Source organism: Micromys minutus (genome assembly GCF_963924665.1).
Source record: "Micromys minutus genome assembly, chromosome: 3".
Classification (NCBI taxonomy): domain Eukaryota; kingdom Metazoa; phylum Chordata; class Mammalia; order Rodentia; family Muridae; genus Micromys; species Micromys minutus.
Genome location: NC_137972.1, coordinates 73,290,175 through 73,308,911, shown reverse-complemented (window position 1 = coordinate 73,308,911; position 18,737 = coordinate 73,290,175). Strand labels below are relative to the sequence as shown.

Here is an 18,737-nt window from a genome sequence, read left to right as displayed (position 1 = left end):
CAGTGGCACATTTTGTGTTTACCCTGAGAGGAGTATGTTAAATGGATCAGATTAAAGAACAAATGCCCAAAAGAGTATTAGCAAGCTAGCCTGAGAACAACGCACATGCTAAATGAGACCATCTTGTTGGATATGCCATTGAGAAGAATCTACAGGAATGTGTAGCCAGTAGCTTTTGTTTCTAAGAGAGCAGGCATCTGAGGGCTTCATTTGTCCCAGCCTGAGACAAAAGGGTAAGCATTGAATTGTCATGAAATAATCCCAAGACAGTGTAGAAATGTACTCATGTTGTTGGATGCTGCCATAATCATTTTTCTAAGTAATTAACAAAAGCAATATTTAACATTTCCAAAGAAATATCCTCACATCAGGGTAGGCTTGTGTTAAATTTAGCTCCCCCACCAACCCCCATGATTAGAATTTGGAGAGTTCCCAACTCAGGAAAACTACTCAAGTCTATGAAAGTATTTCTTTAATTGTTTAATTTCAAGATGGAAGAGCCATGATTGACCAAGGTTGTTCAACCTTGGCTGTGCAAAGAAGACTCACTAGAATTCTGGCCTTTCCCATGCATACACAATGTATACTTTCAACTGGCACACACAAATGTTAGTGTCACATGAATTGAAGTCTTCCTTCTTTTCCAACCATTTTATTCTTCATCTTAGATATTTGGTCACTCAAGTGTGCGTGTGAGAGATTGATTCTCAAGTCCTTGATGTGTTTGTCATTGCTCTCAATTACATTTTTTTTAAAAAGAAATTTTAATTTCTACCTGTTCCTTACTGGTGTTTAAAAGCAAAATAAAACATCTTCCTCCATTTCTATTGACTTTCATAGGTTTTCTTACTGCATCTCTTTTTTAAAAAAATTAATTTATTTAATTTACATTCCATCCTGATCAGAGCACCACCCGTCTCCTCCAAGGCCTCCATTACAGGACCTCTCTCCCACCTTTTCTCTGAGTAGGGGGGAGGCCTCCCATGGTTCCAAACCACTTTGCACACCAATTCACACTACTGCAGTTCATACATGAGAAGGATTTTAGATTTTCTATTAGATCTTCCTGTCATTTAAGAAACATTTTCATCCTTTCATCACCGCCCCTGTGCACTTCAGTTTGGGTTGGAGCATTGGTCAAGGATAGAAGACAACATGGACCAGAATTTGGTGGGTAGAGATCACCCCATGTCAGAGTAAGAGCTCCCTGCACTGTACTGCTAGAGAAGACTTCTGCTATAGATTACTGTAAAGCCGTTTTGGGGGATTTAGAAGGGCTCCTTTGGTGCTTCATTATCACTCAGTTTTATCATGCACCTGAATTGCATTTGTCAAACACTCTTTCTGCATATTCATCATTCATCGGGATGATCCATGTATCTGCTCCTTTCTTTCTGCTTATTTACAGAAGTGATATGGTTGACTTATAGATGGGATGTCACGTTCACCACCCTGGAATAGACTCTGTGCTCTGTGATACATAGTGTCATTGTGTACTATTTGAGCCTCTTTTATTGCTGGATTTTCTGATGTACACACATGCCTAGGACTTTGCAGCTATGATGAATACTGTGGCCAGTTAATTTTGTGTTTTTCAAAGTTCCTCACAAATAGAGGACTCCAATTGGGTTAAGTTTCCTCTGTTCTGTGAAAGGGATGATAAAGGAGGAGAATTGTCATTTCCTTCTATATCTGAGAGAGCTTGTTAGGGAGGCATCTGGGAGTATAGTTTTTTCTTAATGTTTTTAATAAAATATTCATCTATTTATGCACATATACAGTAAGTCATACTATTTTTCTAAAATTTATGTTTCTGTAGACTATAACCTTTCTATAACATTCTTCTATAAAGTGTAACTACTACGAGTTAACGTAGTTGGAATGTTCTACTCTTCTCTGTGTGTGTTCATAAATATGTATGATGTATAGATATTGTAGGAGGGGATGAAATATAAAGGACAGAGCATAATGTTCATTGTATTTCTCTATGGACTAATGCCTTATTGTCTTGAACAAGTTCTGCCACTGAACTGGAAGCTTACCCTTTCTGCTAGGCTGGTTGACCAGCAAGCTCTGGGAAGCTGCCTATCTTTACTCAGATTTGGAGTTACAGGGACATGCAGCCATGCCTGACTGTCATGGTGCTAAGGATTTGAACTTAGGTTCTTATGTGGCCCAACAAGCCCTTTTCCTGCTGAGACACCTCAGTCCTGCTGTGGTATGTGTTTGTAGGATCTGCAGCTTCACTTTCCAAGATACTTGATAGTTATTTTCCTTTACTTTCTTCCTTAACAAAGATGTGTATTAGTCTTTAGAAGGTTATATTAGTCGTTGGAGGGAGCACATGTTTGCCTTCATGAATCTGCTTTGCCTTCATGCATCCACTTCCTATTTTGTCTTTCCTTGGCTACTTTCCCTTGTCAATTTTAGTGGTCTTCATTTATTATTATTTTTGTGAATCTGGGCAGTTACATCACTTACTTTTGATCTTTCTTGTAAATGTGAAGATTGACTCTTCTACACTTTCTGGTAAGCAGAGCTTTAATGCCATGGCAGACATTTTGGGTAGTAATAATAATCTTTCACATTTATCTCTAACCATTCTTTGTTTTTTTTTTTTTTTTTTGGATTTCTTCCTTGGCCAAGAAGAGTGTTGCTTAATTTAGGTTACTATGGAAATTTTCTGTACATTGTGTTGCTTCTAGATTGCCATTACATTCCTTTATGTTCAAAAATTGGTGCAACGATAGCTCACTGTCATAATTGTTCTTCTTAATCTTAATAAGTAGATCATGGGATGTATGGTACTATGTACATTTCATAAGTTCAAATTATTATGGTAATATCTTGTATGTGCACAAAATTTTGTTTTTGATGAATTTGTTCCAATAGTCACTCAGGGACCTTATAAAATAGTCCACTGTGATTAAGAACTATCCCTCATTGAGTTTTGTTGATTTTGGCTTTTATATTCTTGCTGGTTTTCTTTTTTTTTTTTTTTTTTTACTTTTTATTGATTCTTTGCAAGTTTCACATCATGTACCCCAATCCCACTCATCTCCCTGTCTTTTTGTATCTACCCTCTGCCCTTGAAACCTCCCAGGCAAAAGAAAATAAAAAGCAAACTCAAAACCAAATAAAACAAAGCATCTCAGCATGGAAGCTGCAGTGAGTCACACTATGTCACACAGTGTACTATTTGTCCACATTTGTACTATTTGTCCATATTCTTTACTTGTGAATACTTGTTGCAGTGAGTCACTGATCTGGTTCAGGGCCTCTGGTTTCTGCTGCACCATCAATACTGGATCCTCACTGGGACCGTACTAGAATATCTTGTGTCATGGAGGTCCTGCAGCTTTGGATGTATAGCACAGGTCCTTTCCCATGTTCCAGCAGTTCATAAATGAGGTAGATGTTGGGGTGGGCCAACTCAAAGCCTTGGATCTGGGCATGGGTCCTAGCTGAGTTCGGCAGCCCCACCAGCTTTGCAACACCCAACCCAGCTAGCTCACCCAATGCTGCAGCCCACAAGGAGCAGAGTTAGCTCTCAAGCCCAGATCCTGCTCTCTTGAGTGCTGCAGTTGGTTAAAGGTGGGACCGTCTTGCTAGAACACTACAGCCAGTGAGGGGCTGGACCTGCTCTGTACAACCCTTGGATATCAAGTGGTCCCAGGCAGCAACCCAGACCAGGGAACTCTGCATGGTTTTTAATGGTAATACGAGCCATGAACATCGAAGCAAACCCCTGCAGCTGCATGGCAATGAACCCAAACTTGAAGCCAAGTAGCGGCATGGGCTGGGATTGCATCATGGTCTTAGGTGGAAGGGCAGGCTACTCACAACAGGCTCTTTGTCTTCACCCTCACATGCCCAGTTCCACCTCTCTTTGAAATGCTCAAACGGTTTTGCTTTTCTTTTTCTCCATCTGTCTTCCACATACTTGAATATTGCAGAGGCTCCCATAGCTAGCAGGCTTCTGGGTGTGTATAGCTAGTCTCTTAAGGCAAGCTGGCCTGAAATCTTCCATCTCAGAATTTGTTTTCTACGGTTCCTGGTGGGGCTTATTTATGAAACCAGGTGCCCCTTGGTCTCAGAAGCAAGTTGCCATTCTTTGGATTGCTATGTTGGGAGCACTCCGCTATCTGGAATGGTAGTATTTACTGCTGGAGATTCTGCCATGGCTCAGCTTGGTCAGCTACCAACTAGTGATTCATGATTCATGATTCATGATTTTTGTTTGTTTGTTTTCCCTTAAAGGTTACTCTCAGAGCATATATTTGGTACAGGTAACCTAACCTCAGATTGTAGTCCTGTCTTCCTGAACCCCAGGTCCTGACAGTGTCTGTCTACTTCTTCCTATCAATGTCTGTAGGTTTTCTCTCTGTTCTTTCTGCTTTCACTCATTCTGTTTCTCACTTAGCCTTACGGAAAATACATAGACATATGTTTTTCCCTGTGGTTTTCTATTAAATATTTGATTTGGGGATGCCCTGAACTATTTGTTTTGAGTTAACTTCTAGCATTCTTGTATTATATTTTATTTTTATTTTTGCCACTATATTATTTTTTATTTCTATGTCAGCTGAGTGGTGGCCTAGTTTCTTTCCATAAATAATATTTTTCTCAAACTATTTGTCTAGAACTTTACTCACTTTTAAGAATACTTATCCTTAATCTTCTTTGACAATCCACTCCTTATCTCCCTCCTGGTCCACCCTCTGACATTCAGTTCTTCCTCCCTCTGGTCTCTAAGAGGATGTCCCCCCACACCTCACCTCAACAGGCCTCCCCACTCGCTGGGGCTCAAGTCTCTCAGAACTTTACTCTTTTAAGTATAGATATTATTGCTAGAAAGGAAACTATGAATTGTATCTCTTCGTAAAAAAATAAATCCATGTGTAAAACATTGTATTATCATCAGACTGCTCTCTGATATGATTAGATTTCCTCTCATATTTATGTTACATTTGCAATATAACAAAACAACGCAAGCAGCTAAAGTGTGTTAAATAATTACTGTGCCATGTGAGGTTTTAAATGCTTTGTGTTCATTGATTCACTGGCCAGCATTGAGTATCCCTGTAAGGTAGGTGTGGTTCCTTAGTTTTGTATCTATAAAATGGGAATGACACAGAGAGAAGCTAGGTCCAATGTTAGAATGAGAAATGATTTTTAATCGGGCAGTCCTAACCAATAATCTGCAAAGAACAAAGCTCATATCTAACTGAGAGAGAGAGAGAGAGAGAGAGAGAGAGAGAGAGAGAGAGAGAGAGAGAGAGAGAGTGTGTGTGTGTGTGTGTGTGTGTGTGTGTGGTGAGGTCTGCTCATTTTCCCCTCCATTAAAATATACACAAAAATCACAGTTTGATATTCACATTAATTTTTTTTCACAACATATCAATTACAAGAATCACACATACCCAGTGAAAGTCTCCTAATCGTGCCCCAATGGCTCGTTTCTAAACTCTATTAGACGTATCTACCATTAACTGTTTGACAAATATCCTTCCAGCTATTCATTGTCACATAGATATCTATTGCTACAGTGTCTCCATGTAGGTAATAATTATATGTATACACTGATGTTTATATTTTGGGGTTTTTACTAGCTTTAAACCTCCATGCATGGGGTGTGCTATGTGTGAGGAGTTTTTGTGTGGTGTCATTGCTTTCAAATTTATTTGATACTACAAAGTCTAAATATAATTCAGTTTTTTTTGTATTTGTTTTTGTGTTTCTTATTTGTGTCTTGTGTTAGGCTTTTATTGAAAGATTTCTGTGTTATTAATAGACAGGTGATTTTCTAAAACATAAGTGCTGTGAGCCATGCTCTGGTAGCCAGTCTTGGAGCCTCAGTGTCCTTGGGTAAGGACAGTTCTTGGATGCCTTTCTACTCTGTGCAGTATCACGTGTAGAACAGAGACAACAGTGGCAAGCATAAGGCAGGAAGACAGTTATGAGTTGGAAGCCAGCTTGGGCTATGCACTGAGTTTCAGGCCATTATGAGACTGAATTGTATTGCAAAGATCAAAACAAAGATAAGAGCAAGATGCCTTGCCAAATGTACAAATTGACAAGAAAAACAAGGATAAATTTGGTAATGAAAATTCCTATTTTTATTTAAAAATTTTAAGTAGGCTAAAATTAAGATACCATATAACTAGCTACTAAAATATAAATTCTTGCTTATTTAATCCCAGAACTATCTATAAGATACGTACTAATAATAATGCTATTTCACTGAGAGAATATTATATTTAAGATTTATTAGATCAGTTCTCACAATTACCCAATACTAGAGTTGAACTAAAGCCTAAGCCACTTGGCTTATAATTCAGTGTTCTTATACATCTTTATAAACTGACTCCACGCAAGAAAAAAAAAAAGGCAACATTGAACATGAGATAGTCAACAGGCATGCTAAAACCTACAAAACTTTGGCTTTAGGGTCTTTCCTCAGCTCAGTGTCCAACTTCAGTTTTTAGGGATGGTGTTTCATTCTCTAATTACATTTTTGTTTTTTGAGATTATAGCTACATGATTTCCCCTTCTGTTTCCTTCCTCCAAAACTTCTATGCACCCACTCTTTTCTCTCTTTCAAATTAATGTGTCCTTTTTCATTAATTGTATAGATTCACTAATACATATATTCCTAAATACAACCTACTCAATTCTTACAATGTTATTTATGTGCCTATGCATTCAGGGTTGGACATTTGGGATTGGATATCCTGTTGGTGTGTTGTCTTCTAGGGAAGACTATTTCTCCTACTGTCAGTGTTCCTCAATTACCAGTAGTTCTTCATATAGACTGAAGCCTCATGGCTGTTTCCTCATTCACGTTGACATGCCTGTTGTTGTTTTCCTCCTCCTTCTTATGCTTAGGCAGCCATGGTGGTGAGATTTTATAAGCATAGCTTCTGACATTACACCATCTCAGCGACAAATTTTCAGCTCCTTTGACCCTTAAACTCTTTGTGCTCCCTCATTCCCAATGCTTCCTGAGCTTAAGCATATGAGTGGTTTCTAGATGTATCCATTGGGCTTTACAACTCGGAATTTTGATTGACTATCGTCCTCTGTAATGGTCTTGTTCTGTTGTAAAGAGAAGATTCTTAGTGAGGGGAGAAGACTACCCTGGTATATGAGGATTTGGAGCTAGGAGCTTCCGATGGAGAGGAAGATCAAATGGTTATCCTACTGAGCTAACACTATTTCAATTTCATTCTGAACACAGGAGTGAAAATACCCCCTCCCCACGCCTGGGGGCTTCCTGGATTTCCTTCTAACCTATATATGTTTTTCTCTTAAACTCTAGTAAAATTACCCTTTAAGATTCTCCAAAAGCTATACAAATTTGCTTAATATGAAAGTACTTAAAATTGCATATAATAAATACTACACCTCTCACTAGATTAAGATTTTTTAATAAGGTTGATAACAGTCTGAAAGAGAGGGTGAGTTACTTGAAGTTTGTTAGGATTGGAGAAACCCAGATTATTTTAGTGTATGAATGTGGGATACAGTGTGTGTGTGCTCAGTGTGTTGTAGGTGCATGTATTAGTATGGAATATGTGTGCTGAGCATCCAATGAGATCCTGGGTCCAGTTTGCAGTCATTCCCCAGTGTGTTCACAGGGCATATAGCCATGCCCATTTTTTCTCCTTCTCTTTCTCCCGCTCCTCATCATCTTCCTTCTCCTCTTATTCCTCTTCTTTTAATGTCATATCGCAGGTATGAACTCAGGTCTGCATGTTTGCACAGCAAGTAGAGTGCACAACATACAGACCACATTCCCAATGCTGACCATTGATCTACAGAATCAGTCTCAGTTTGTTTGTCTATAAAATGTGGCTCGTGCCTGAAGGGCAAAATTAGTAAGAAGACTGCAGTCCAAACACATGAACGTACTATCTGATACTTAATGCCTGAGGGCTAGTGTATTTTCCTTCCTCTTAAATGATCCACTATTTCTCCCCATTCACTCCAAACAGAGACACCAGGAGAAAACAGGCCAAACCAAACAAAATGTTCTCTGTTTTCCTAGTACAAGTCACGGCATCAACAAATCATTTATGCATGAAGATGAAGCCACTGATGGGAGACAGTCTAGGCACAGCTTGACTGCTCAGGGGCAGGCAGATCCCCAAGAGTGTTTAATGGTGTGTCCTCTGTATGCACATCTGTAGCCCAGGTTCTAGGGCCCCATTTTCACACAAAAGTGCAAAAAAATATTAATCGCTAACTTTTACATTTTCTAGCTATTATAAGTTCACTGAGAGAGAAACATCCACCTTGAAATGACTTACCTGATGCAAAGTTTTCACGAGTTGTAGCCACCAAGCTGTTATGGTAGCCTAGCCATTCCTAATCACAGTGCAATACCTGAAGTGTTTTATTTGGAGCTGTCACGTGAGGAAGGCGTGTTACTGATTTTCTGACAAGTGGTGCTTTTTTTTTAACTGGGTCCTCTCATTGTCCCCTCATTAATATTTCTCGGGTGCCCTGTCAAATATGCAGTCAGTTCAGCACAATTTTATCTTAAATTTATATATATATATAATTTCAAGGAACTTTGCAAATTGGCCTTATTTTGTAACTATCCCTAAACTACATGTGCTAGGACGACTTTAACTGACACTGGTGTGGTTTGTCCGCAGCATGTTTAACTGGACGGTCCCCTTCCTTTCACTGCTGGCCTGTTTGATTCTGGCCATGGCCACCATCATGTTGTATTTCATCCCTCTGCGGTATATCATTCTACTCTGGGGTAAGTCTGAAACAGTCCTTTGGCTGGTAGGCAGTTCGAGGTAAGAACAAATTACTCATTTTTAAAGTACAACCATAAACTTTAAGTGTGCCCCTGTTACCAATTAAGCATGCGATTAAGGAAAACATTTGGGGGAATGAAAGCTTCCAGGACCTTCCTGCAAAGGCCAGTTTCATGAGGTCTCAACATGGATATTTAAAAGCCCGGTGCAGAATCACAATCAAATGAAACTGTGATCAGCCTTGCCATTTCCCTTTAGGCTTTCCTGGCCGTAAATCCATTTGAATAATATATGGCTGTGGACTAGTCACTTTCTGGAAACACTGTGGTTCAGATGGTGGGCAAACACCTGCTTCTTGCCCTTTATGTATAGTAAAAGTGAGTCTAGCCACTACCTCATGGCTTCGGACAAGCTATCTCCAGTACTGGAACGAAATGAGCTAACCTTATGGTTCAATGGAGAAGCAATGGGATGAGGGACGGGTATCTATGATTAACTAAGTAGTGGGTGAAGAAGAGAAAGCTATTGTTAGCAGGGGACTTGGGATGCTTGCATAAAGTGTAGCCACTTCTTAAAAATTCAACACAAAAGGGGTCAACTTGACATGTCATGCTAGATTTCATATCCCAGGAAGGTGCTGGACAAAATAGAAGCCCCTGTGTTACCCTGTACGTCTTTTGGGGATGACAAAAAGAATGGACTAGGAGCAGATTAAGCTTGTTGCTAGAGAAGCAAGCAGCCTTTGTGTTAGAACTGTTACTGAATCTCACATCTTCATCATTTCATGGGATCATACACATCAAGATATTCAGGAAAGTCCCAAGCATCAGAAACTGCTCAGATGAATTCACCCATAAGCAATGGCAGAGAACAGGGAGATGAATATACGAGCCACAGGTATTTCTGGAACCATCAGGAAATCTATGAAGATGTGAGAGTGGCAAGAGCCCTGCTGATGAAGAAAGCCATAGTGGACATTTGGAAACGAGAGGAGTTATTGGAGAAATGGAATGACTCTTAAGAATACCCAACAGCAAGGAGTTTGGGAGGGTAACCTTGTCATTTTCTGTGAGGTGTAATGTTTTTTATTTGCTTGCTTGTTTAGTTTCCCATTAATTAATTTATCCACTTTACATCCTGATTGCAGCACCCTACTCATCCCAGAACCCCCTTCATAGCCCTTGTCACATCCCTCCTCCCCCTTTCCTCTGATAAGAAAGAAGGCTCCTCTGGATACCAACCCACCATGGCCCATCAAGTCACTGTAGGACTAGGTACATTCTCTCCCACTGAGACCATACAAGGCAGCCCAGGTTAAGGAACACAATCCACAGGCAGGCAACAGAGTCAGGGACAGGTCTGACTTCAGTAGTTGGGGGACCTGCATGAAGACCAAGCTGCACATCTGGTATATATGTGTGTATAGTGGGGTTAAGTCCAGCCCATGTATGCTCTTTGGTTGGTAGTTCAGTCTCTGAGAGCCCCAAAGCATCCAAGTTAGTTGAGTCTGTTGGTCTTCCTATGGAGTCTCTGTCCTCTTTGGGTTCCTTAACCCTTCCCCCAACTCTTTTGTAATACTCTCTGAGCTCCACTGAATGTTTAGCTGCTCATCTTTTTTCCATAGCTGCTGGGTAGAGCCTCTCAGAGAATGAGAGAAAAGTTATGCTAGGCTCCTGTATGCAAGCATAACAGATTATTGATAGTGTTAAGGACTTTTGCCCACTCAATGAGTTTCAAGTTGGGTCAGCTATTGGTTGGCCATTGCTTTAGTCTCTGCTCCATCTTTGCCCCTGTACTTCTTGTAGGCAGGACAGATTTGGGGTAGAAAATTTTGTGGGTGGGTTGATGTCCTTATCTCTTCATTGGGAGCCCTACCTGGCTATGGGAATTGGCCACTTCAGGCTTCATATCCCCCACTGCTAGGAGTCTCAGCTAGAGTCACCCTTATAGATTCCCTGGTGCCTCCCTCATTCCAAGTCTCTGACATGTCTTAAAGATACCTCCCTCCCCCATAGCAGCAGGTTTCTGTTTACTCTCTGGGCCCTTTCTCCCCAGGTCTGGCTATTGCAGTTTCCTCCCTCTGTTAACCTCTGATGACTATTTTATTTCACCTTCTGAGTGATATTCAAGCATCCTGGGATGTGTAATCTTAAAGAGAATGTCCTGAAGTGAAGCCAGTCAAAGGAAAATATATTCTAATTCTTCATGGAAGTCTTACTTAAAAATTAGACATGACTGAGTATCAAGTATGAATTGTATAAATAAAATAATTTTATTCTTTCTTCATTTCTACAAGTATTCCTTTTCAAATCCAATTTTGCTCACATTTAGCTTGTAGATGTAACCAGATGTGATTGATAATGATAGGCCTTTGACTACTCTCTTGTTTGTGCTGAGTTAAATGCTATGCTCAGCTGTTAAATACTTTGCATAGTTGATAATTCTTCTGTGCATCCTTTATTCTATGAAGAAGGCTGCTAAACTCTTTCCTTTATTTCCTCTGAAGGTTGTTTTCATGAATTGTTGGAATATGTATACCTCTAAATATTTAAGTCTCATATATAATGATGTATTATTTGTCTATAACCTATTCATACTCTCCTCTGTGTTTTAAAACACTCCTTCATTACTAATATATAAAACTATACAAATGTATGGTAAATGATTACCATATTTTATTTTTAGGGAATGAAAAAGAGAAAGGTCAGCCTAGTTTCATGACAGGCATTGTTTTTGCTAATATTTTTGACTCCTGGTTGTCTAATATAGGGATCTGGAGTTCAGACATGGAGAAACTGCATGGTTGTCTTTACTTTTCTGATTGTCAATTTTGGCAATCCCATGCCTCTTTTCTCTTCACCCCAATCACTTTGCTTCCTGATTTTATAGTCACACATCTTGGAATCTTTCTAACATCTCTCTGCATTCACTTAACAAAATATTTATCTACTTGTTTTTTCACTTTGTGGCTATTATTAAAGAGTGTGGAGTTTGGTTTACTCTCATTGTCCCAAATAAATCTTTTCAACTTTTCATCCTGGTTGCTTAGTTCTGTGGTAGACAATTTTGGATAGCTTACTAATGAATTTACTAATAAGTAATAGGGTTTAAGCTTTATCCATCAATACAGGACAGCTCGCCTCTTTTCCACATACAAAACAGGCATTGCATTTTGGAATGTATTCTGCAATCCTATTGTGAGCCCTCCTTAGTTAAGGTGAGTTCATTATTCATTAGCATAGGCTCAGAGAATACTCCTGCATGTCTTTTAAATATATCTCCTGTAAACTCATACTTTATCGCATAGAAAAAGTTACATGTAGATACCTAAAACTCTGGTTGCTCCTTCTGACTTTTTAAGGTTTACATGACTTATTCTAAAAGTTACCTGTTAACTTGTGTTGATTGCTAAACAAGATGAGTTAGTGTCAAAAACAGATTGATGGCTTTTAACTTTTTTTTTTCAAAAAAAAAAAAAAAAAAAACAACTAAATTTACATGCACTAGATTATGTATTATGTACACCAAATCCTTTTGCACAAGCATTTCAAGGACAGAAATTATTTGAGATAAACCCATGAAAATGGCTTAATTTCTGGACCCTCATGGGAAATACTGCTGAAGTCAGAAAATTCACTGTGAGGTTTCACCAGGTGAAATGCCGCCCCTTTACTCTTTGGTTCTGGACTGTGTATTGGAGGTATGTGGGTATAAACAGTATGTAAGGAGAACTTGAAAATATGAGTAATTGACTCTACAAACTCATAACTGTGCTTTATAAAGTGACCTGCTGTGGCCCCCACCACATCTATACTTAGGGAGAGTGACAATGGGAATTGCCACAAATGGTCAATTATGAGGAAAATCTAAAATCATCTTTTGGAATCTTTCTTTTTGGAACATTGTTGACTTGTATGATAAATACGTTTCTGAAATCTCTAGGGGACTTTGTTGGCCTGTGTGATAAGTATTTTAAGAAGGCCATACATTTTCCACTGTTCAGTTTAGTGCATGACAGTCTTCCCCACTTTCTGAGATGTTCCCCTTAATTCCTTTGATTCTTTCCTCCATCATGGATGCCCTCATTAGTACTAACCAGTTCTGGTCTCACACACTTCCACTTTTTACAAGGTAGATAGAAACTCTCCATACTACATTCTGAGCTTTGTATAATGAGGAACTCTGAGCCATTCATCTTGTATTTCCGTTTGAGAACATGACATCTGTCACATGAAAGGAACTCAGCATTTGATAGGATAAGCCCGGCTCCTTGACCTACGCTCAACCAAAGTGCGATACTTGGACCTGCACACTATGTACCCACGTGCTTGATAGGCCGTGACATTCTATGCCATGTACTTGTTATTGTGTTATGCAAATGCCAGGCAGCCACACAATTCCTTCTGCAGACTTCAGCTCCATTAACTGATCTATCCGCTGTGTAGTCTGGGACCACTCAACAATGCCATTACCAAACATCATACCCCATGATCTGTACCTCATTTTTTTTTTTTTGTTTTTGTTTTTTTTGTTTTTGGTTTTGTTTGTTTGTTTTTCCTTCTCACCTAACAGTATTTACAGCAGTGAATCTCTGTCTATCATTTCAGTTTAAAAATAAAGCCTACAGTTAGGAGTAGTATTCACTGGATCAAGATACAACTTCCATGTTTGGGTATGTGGTCTCAAAATAGTATGGGTGATGCATAATAGCAAAAGGAACTTTCTTTTCTGTCATTACCTCCTTGGGTTATTGTCTAATTAATATCCACAGCAATGAGTTCAATTACTCTCTATTGTTGGGTAATGGCAGATTTATAAAATATTTGCCCATATTACTTAACATGATTGTATAATCAATCCTGGAAACTACAGAGGGACTGTTTTTATTATGAGGATTTCATTGTCAAAAATCTTGGGCCCAGTGGTATTAAGTGATGTTTCTGAATGGGAGCCCAGGTATGCCTGTACCATTGCTGTTGACCTATTACCTGATAAAGTTGACCAAGAGCCTATGATGTCCTCTTTCTACTTGATCTCAAATAACAGATAATTTAGTAGAATATCTCAAATCATTGAACCCAAGATACCTTAAATATAAGCTATGCTTCTGAAGCATGCAAACTGAATACCTTGTGGTTTCTATTCCAAGTTTTTCAAGCATAGTCTCACTGCATTGTGGACTACTTCTGCCTTTATGGGTGCATTTGAGCTGCTGTGCAGGTTTGTAATCTCCTCAGTGACTAAGAATGCAGTGTTTTGATCGGCTGTGATATTATCCCTGCCTTGCTGTTCGTTGTAAAGGCTCCAGATGCGCACACTATATATAATTAACAATAGAAGATACATCTTTTCTCAATACGTCTTTGTCTCCCTTCATCACTTTGCCTTGTCTGTTTTCTTTTGCCAAAAAGCCCATGCTACAATTAAATGTCTTTAGAATAACACAGTGAGAGTATTTTAGTTTAAAGGAACGCTGGGGGGGAGTTTTAGTTCCAAACACGAAGCTTGCTGTGGGGGTAGAGGGAAGAAAGGGAGAGTGCAGCTTTGACTTGAAGGCAAGGGGGACACTACTGAGATCCTTCCCCAGCCTAACCACCAAGCCACCTTTTACGAATGAACAATGGCTGGCTCCCATTTGCAAAGCAGATGTAAATCTGACCCCCCAAAGAAAGGACTGGAGGTTGTCTTTGTGTCAGGTACAATGCCATGCAGGAAGTCCAGTTCTTAGATGAAAGCAAAGTCATATTTAATGAACAAAGGGAAACATCAAACCTTTTATGTGATGGGGACTGTTGAACTTGGCTTCTGAGTAGGAGCCATTCAGAGCACAACTAAGCTAAGCATTCATTCAGCATCATTGGGACAGGCGGGCCTTCAGATACTATCCTTGTTAAACAAGCACCCCGTGGCAAAACTTCAGAAGGCCACCTAGTCTTTCTGCATCTAAAACTCAACATGAAAAAAAAAGGGTTGACATTTGGTGAAAAGACTATAGCTAAGAGAGATCTGGATAAGGCAGAGTAACCCCAAGGAACAGAGTAGAAGACAAAAGAAGATTGGGAGGAATCTTTTTCTGAAGAAGAATCCATGTCCTGGGCATGTCCAGGAACTCCAGATGCACAGCCCAAGATTGACAGAGGCTGCAGGGTCACTTGGCATCTTGAACATTGAACCTCACTCTAATTACCACTGTCGCCTTTCTAAGTTAGTGTGGACTCTGTTGCCTGGACAAGCATGTGTGCCCGAGCTGAGGTCCATAAATGAAGTTAGTCACTGCAATAAGATAATTTTCCAATAATAACTTTTCACAGTTTCTGCCAGCAACGTGCAATCAACATGTCAAGTTCTGTTCTGCACTGAGAGAAAAGGAGCCTGTGAAAATGAATAAAGGGAGCGATTGCTGCAGTTTCTTTCTACCCACCGAAGCTTCCACCCTCCTCTCCCCACAGCTATGTTTGGTCCAGAGCATCCAAGCAGGGACTTGTTTTGACTAGTAGAGGCCTTTTCCCATCTGGGACATTTGTTTCCATAGCAGAGGAGGCTCTTAATCAGTGGTTACCAGAAGAACCAATCAGTTCCCCTGTTTTCGCGCATGTTTCTGCAGCTCCGCTGCTGACATTGTAATGGGATTTTCAAACTGAAGAAGGCAGAGCCCTCCTTCCACAGCACGGCCCTCCATCCTTTCAGGAAGAAGTTGTTGTGAATGATGCCACATGACAGCAACTTGTGCACAATTGGGAGAACAGTAATTGTTTTCACACTAATTTTTAGTTGTGAATATTTCTCCTCCCTCACTTAGGCATGTTTTCAAAGATAGATGGTGGACAGATAGGAGGTAGGGAGAGAGAGGGAGAGGGAGATGGAGACAGAGACGGGGAGAGAGAGAGAGAGAGAGAGAGAGAGAGAGAGAGAGAGAGTCAGAGAGAGAGAGAGAGAGAGTCAGATAAATATAGATACATAGAAATAGGTAGGTATATGAATGATAAATGCATCATTTTTTTGTTTTGCAGGAATAAATAAATTTACTAAGAAGCTTCGAAATCCTTATTCTATCGACAATAATGAGCTCTTAGACTTTCTCTCCAGGGTGCCCTCGGACATTCAGAAGGTATGTGATGATAGTTGACCACCTACAGGGGCACCAACACTGAGTTCTTGGCAGCCCTAGAGAACTGGAAGGCCACATGACTATGCCTGTGTAGGTAACTGAGATAAAGAATCAGAAAACGTCTAAAGATCTCTTTCTGGGAGGTGGGGCCCTTAGTACAAAGCATGAAGTGACCGATGGAATTTCTCCTGTAAAAGAGCGGCTTAGGGCTGGAGCTGGAACTCATCTTGAGCAGCTCTGGGACTATGAAGTGGGTCCTGTTTTGATGACTTCCCTCCCTAAAGAGAGCAAGAAGAGCTGAGAGGAGTTTCCTAGGCTCTGTGAAGGAGGGGGTATGTCTTATCCTCTCAGCTCTCCAAAGGGCAGGTAATTTAGGGAAGTAGGAGACAAGAGGATCATTTGTATTCCTCTTTTACCCCAATTATATCTTCAGCCTCCTCTCTGTCCTCTTTCCTTGAAAGACTTAAGATTGCAGAGGACAAAGCCTCTACCTTCTCTAATGCACACAGAGGAAGAAGTGGTAGGAAATCAAATTTAAGATCAATCACCAGTATTATTCCCAGGTAATGCCCACTTTGTCCAGCAGTGTCTCAATTTTGTGGCTGCATGGAGATTAACAAAGGCACCAATAACAGAAAGTCCTAAAGAATGGCCTCATCCAGGGTCCTGCAGATTTGTCTGCAGCAAAGCCAAAGGACATCAGGCAGGCAGTGATTTCTCTAATGGAAAAGAGTGACCACTGAATAGGTAAAGGGGGGTCTCATGGCATGAAGTATCATCAAGGTGATCAAAGGCACAGTTTTTTTGTTGCCGGAGAGAACCCCAAATCAAGTATTGATTTTCATCGTTGGACCAACCTAGCATAATTGGTTTCACAGCATCTTCAGGTGGATTATAGACACATGGGGCTTTTAGGTCTCAAGGGTCTCTTCATTCTACATTCTAGGGATTAAAATGTACTCTACGGTTCTTTTTCTTTAATTGTACTTCATGACATGAACCTGCAAAAATTACTTCTCTAAAGATATATCTAGTCTCTAGCATTTACACGACATAATTGGAAACAATGACCTGGTCTTTATTTTGTATTTAATTTTAGCAGCTACATTACCTTCTGTCCTCCTTGTGGGGGGGGGGCTTTCACAAAACACAAGATGGGAAGAACTTTTTATGTAGGGGGGAGACTTTTTTTGTTTGTCTGATATTGGCAGAGTATAGGCTACTATAGGACTAGATATAACATTCTTGGAATGTTAATGGGCAGAAATGCTAAAAGTAGGGAGCACATGTGACCAATAACACAATAGTTTAAATAAATCCATTCAGGCCCCAGCATATCAGACCTACACGAGATAGTATATGCTTGCAATATATTCTAACATGGGTTACCGTGCAAATTCACATGACATCCGTAAATAGAAATGTTCATCAGTCCCATGGTTCTGCCACCAGCCCTTGGAATGTGTCATCCAGGCATATTTTGGCGTTATGACAGAGAGATACATATGACAAAGCATTTGAATGAGGTTATTCCACGCATTAGCATAAGCCTCCGTGTCCCATCAAGGGTGCTTTCTAATGACACTGACAATTTGCCTCTGAGGACTCCACAAGTGCCCTGGTTTATCACAGATAATCTAGCTATTACACTGTAAGTGAGATTACTTATAAGTAACATCTATATAAATTTGGGCCTAGCATCAATTTCAGTACTTTGCCTCCTCCTGTATAGAATAAATTTCGGTAAGACACTGAATTTCTCCTCATCATTGTAGGTACTTTGAAATGAGTAATACTCTTTCATTGTCTAATGCTGTAAAATCAGCAATCCCAGTAGGCAGTTACCAAGCTATTTACAGTTGAAAGCTGGAATAAGCAAGACTAAGAACAGGCAGCAGTGGTGAGCTATAGAGGGATCTAAAGAAACCCGTGCATCTCATTAGAAAAAAATAATCTGCTTCTAATATTTTTGGTTTCCAGAAATGGTGCATGACTTCTGAAACCCTTCCTGCAATTAATCCCCCCAAGGCCCCATGTTTAGAAAATGATTCATTACCTTTGAACCTTCCTTCCTTTGCTTTGCTGTGTCCTTGGGGAGCCATTAACACACTCTGTGGTGAGCTAGGGTTACCCAACTGCCAGCATCGTGTCTGTTTGTTTTCACAGGTGCAGTATGCAGAGCTGAAGCTCTGTGGCAGCCACAGCCAACTTCGGAAGAAGAGGAGTACTGTCTAGGGTTCACAGAGACTAAGGACTCTAGCATCCACTGTGCAGCCAATCCGACTTGGAAGCAGGCTGCTCTAGTGGTACCAAGGTGTCCTGAGATGTCTGTGCAGCCTTTTCATCCTGCTCTCTTTACATACCCAGATGCAAGCACATCTGCAAACAGGTCCTTACGAATGGGTATCCCAGATGCCTAGACAACCAAACCATCAAAAGGCAGCGAGTCTGAGACTGTGGGAGCCTCTCATCCATTATTAGGACATAAAACAAAGTGTCCACATGTCTGAACATCATCCTGGAGAGCAGCCAGGGGAACACTTGATTCCAGGATGATGCTGAACTTATTTCAATATCTTCAGTGAATTTTCACTAGGAATCAGTTATTTCCAGTTGAGGCTGGTGGCTCACACCTTTAACCCTACAATGAAGAGGCCAAGGTAGGATCATCCGAGCTCAGTGCCAGCTCAGGAATTGTGCTATGTCAGCCTCCACTCTGTAGTAAAAACTCTGTCTTAAAACCAACAATCAACAAAGGTTGGGTTATTTCCAGTCTCTATGCCCCGACTTGTTTCATGTTATTTTGTTCTCCTCTATCTACCAATAATGTACATTAGAAAATAAATGTTTAGTGA

The 18,737-nt window shown here is 40.1% G+C and overlaps 1 protein-coding gene across 1 annotated transcript in view; it reads left to right on the top strand.

The window, feature by feature from the left end:
• The window catches only part of MCTP2 (multiple C2 and transmembrane domain containing 2), a gene marked incomplete at both ends in the record, with an annotated part of 166,161 nt that extends 148,044 nt beyond the window's left edge, over nt 1-18,117 (top strand). Inside the window, 3 exons of the mRNA XM_080913856.1 lie at nt 8,664-8,773; nt 15,785-15,882; nt 18,049-18,117. Of these exons, the coding sequence (XP_080769982.1) occupies nt 8,664-8,773; nt 15,785-15,882; nt 18,049-18,117 (277 nt within the window). The remainder of the gene's footprint in view (nt 1-8,663; nt 8,774-15,784; nt 15,883-18,048) is intronic.
• Nucleotides 18,118-18,737: the final 620 nt, after the last annotated feature.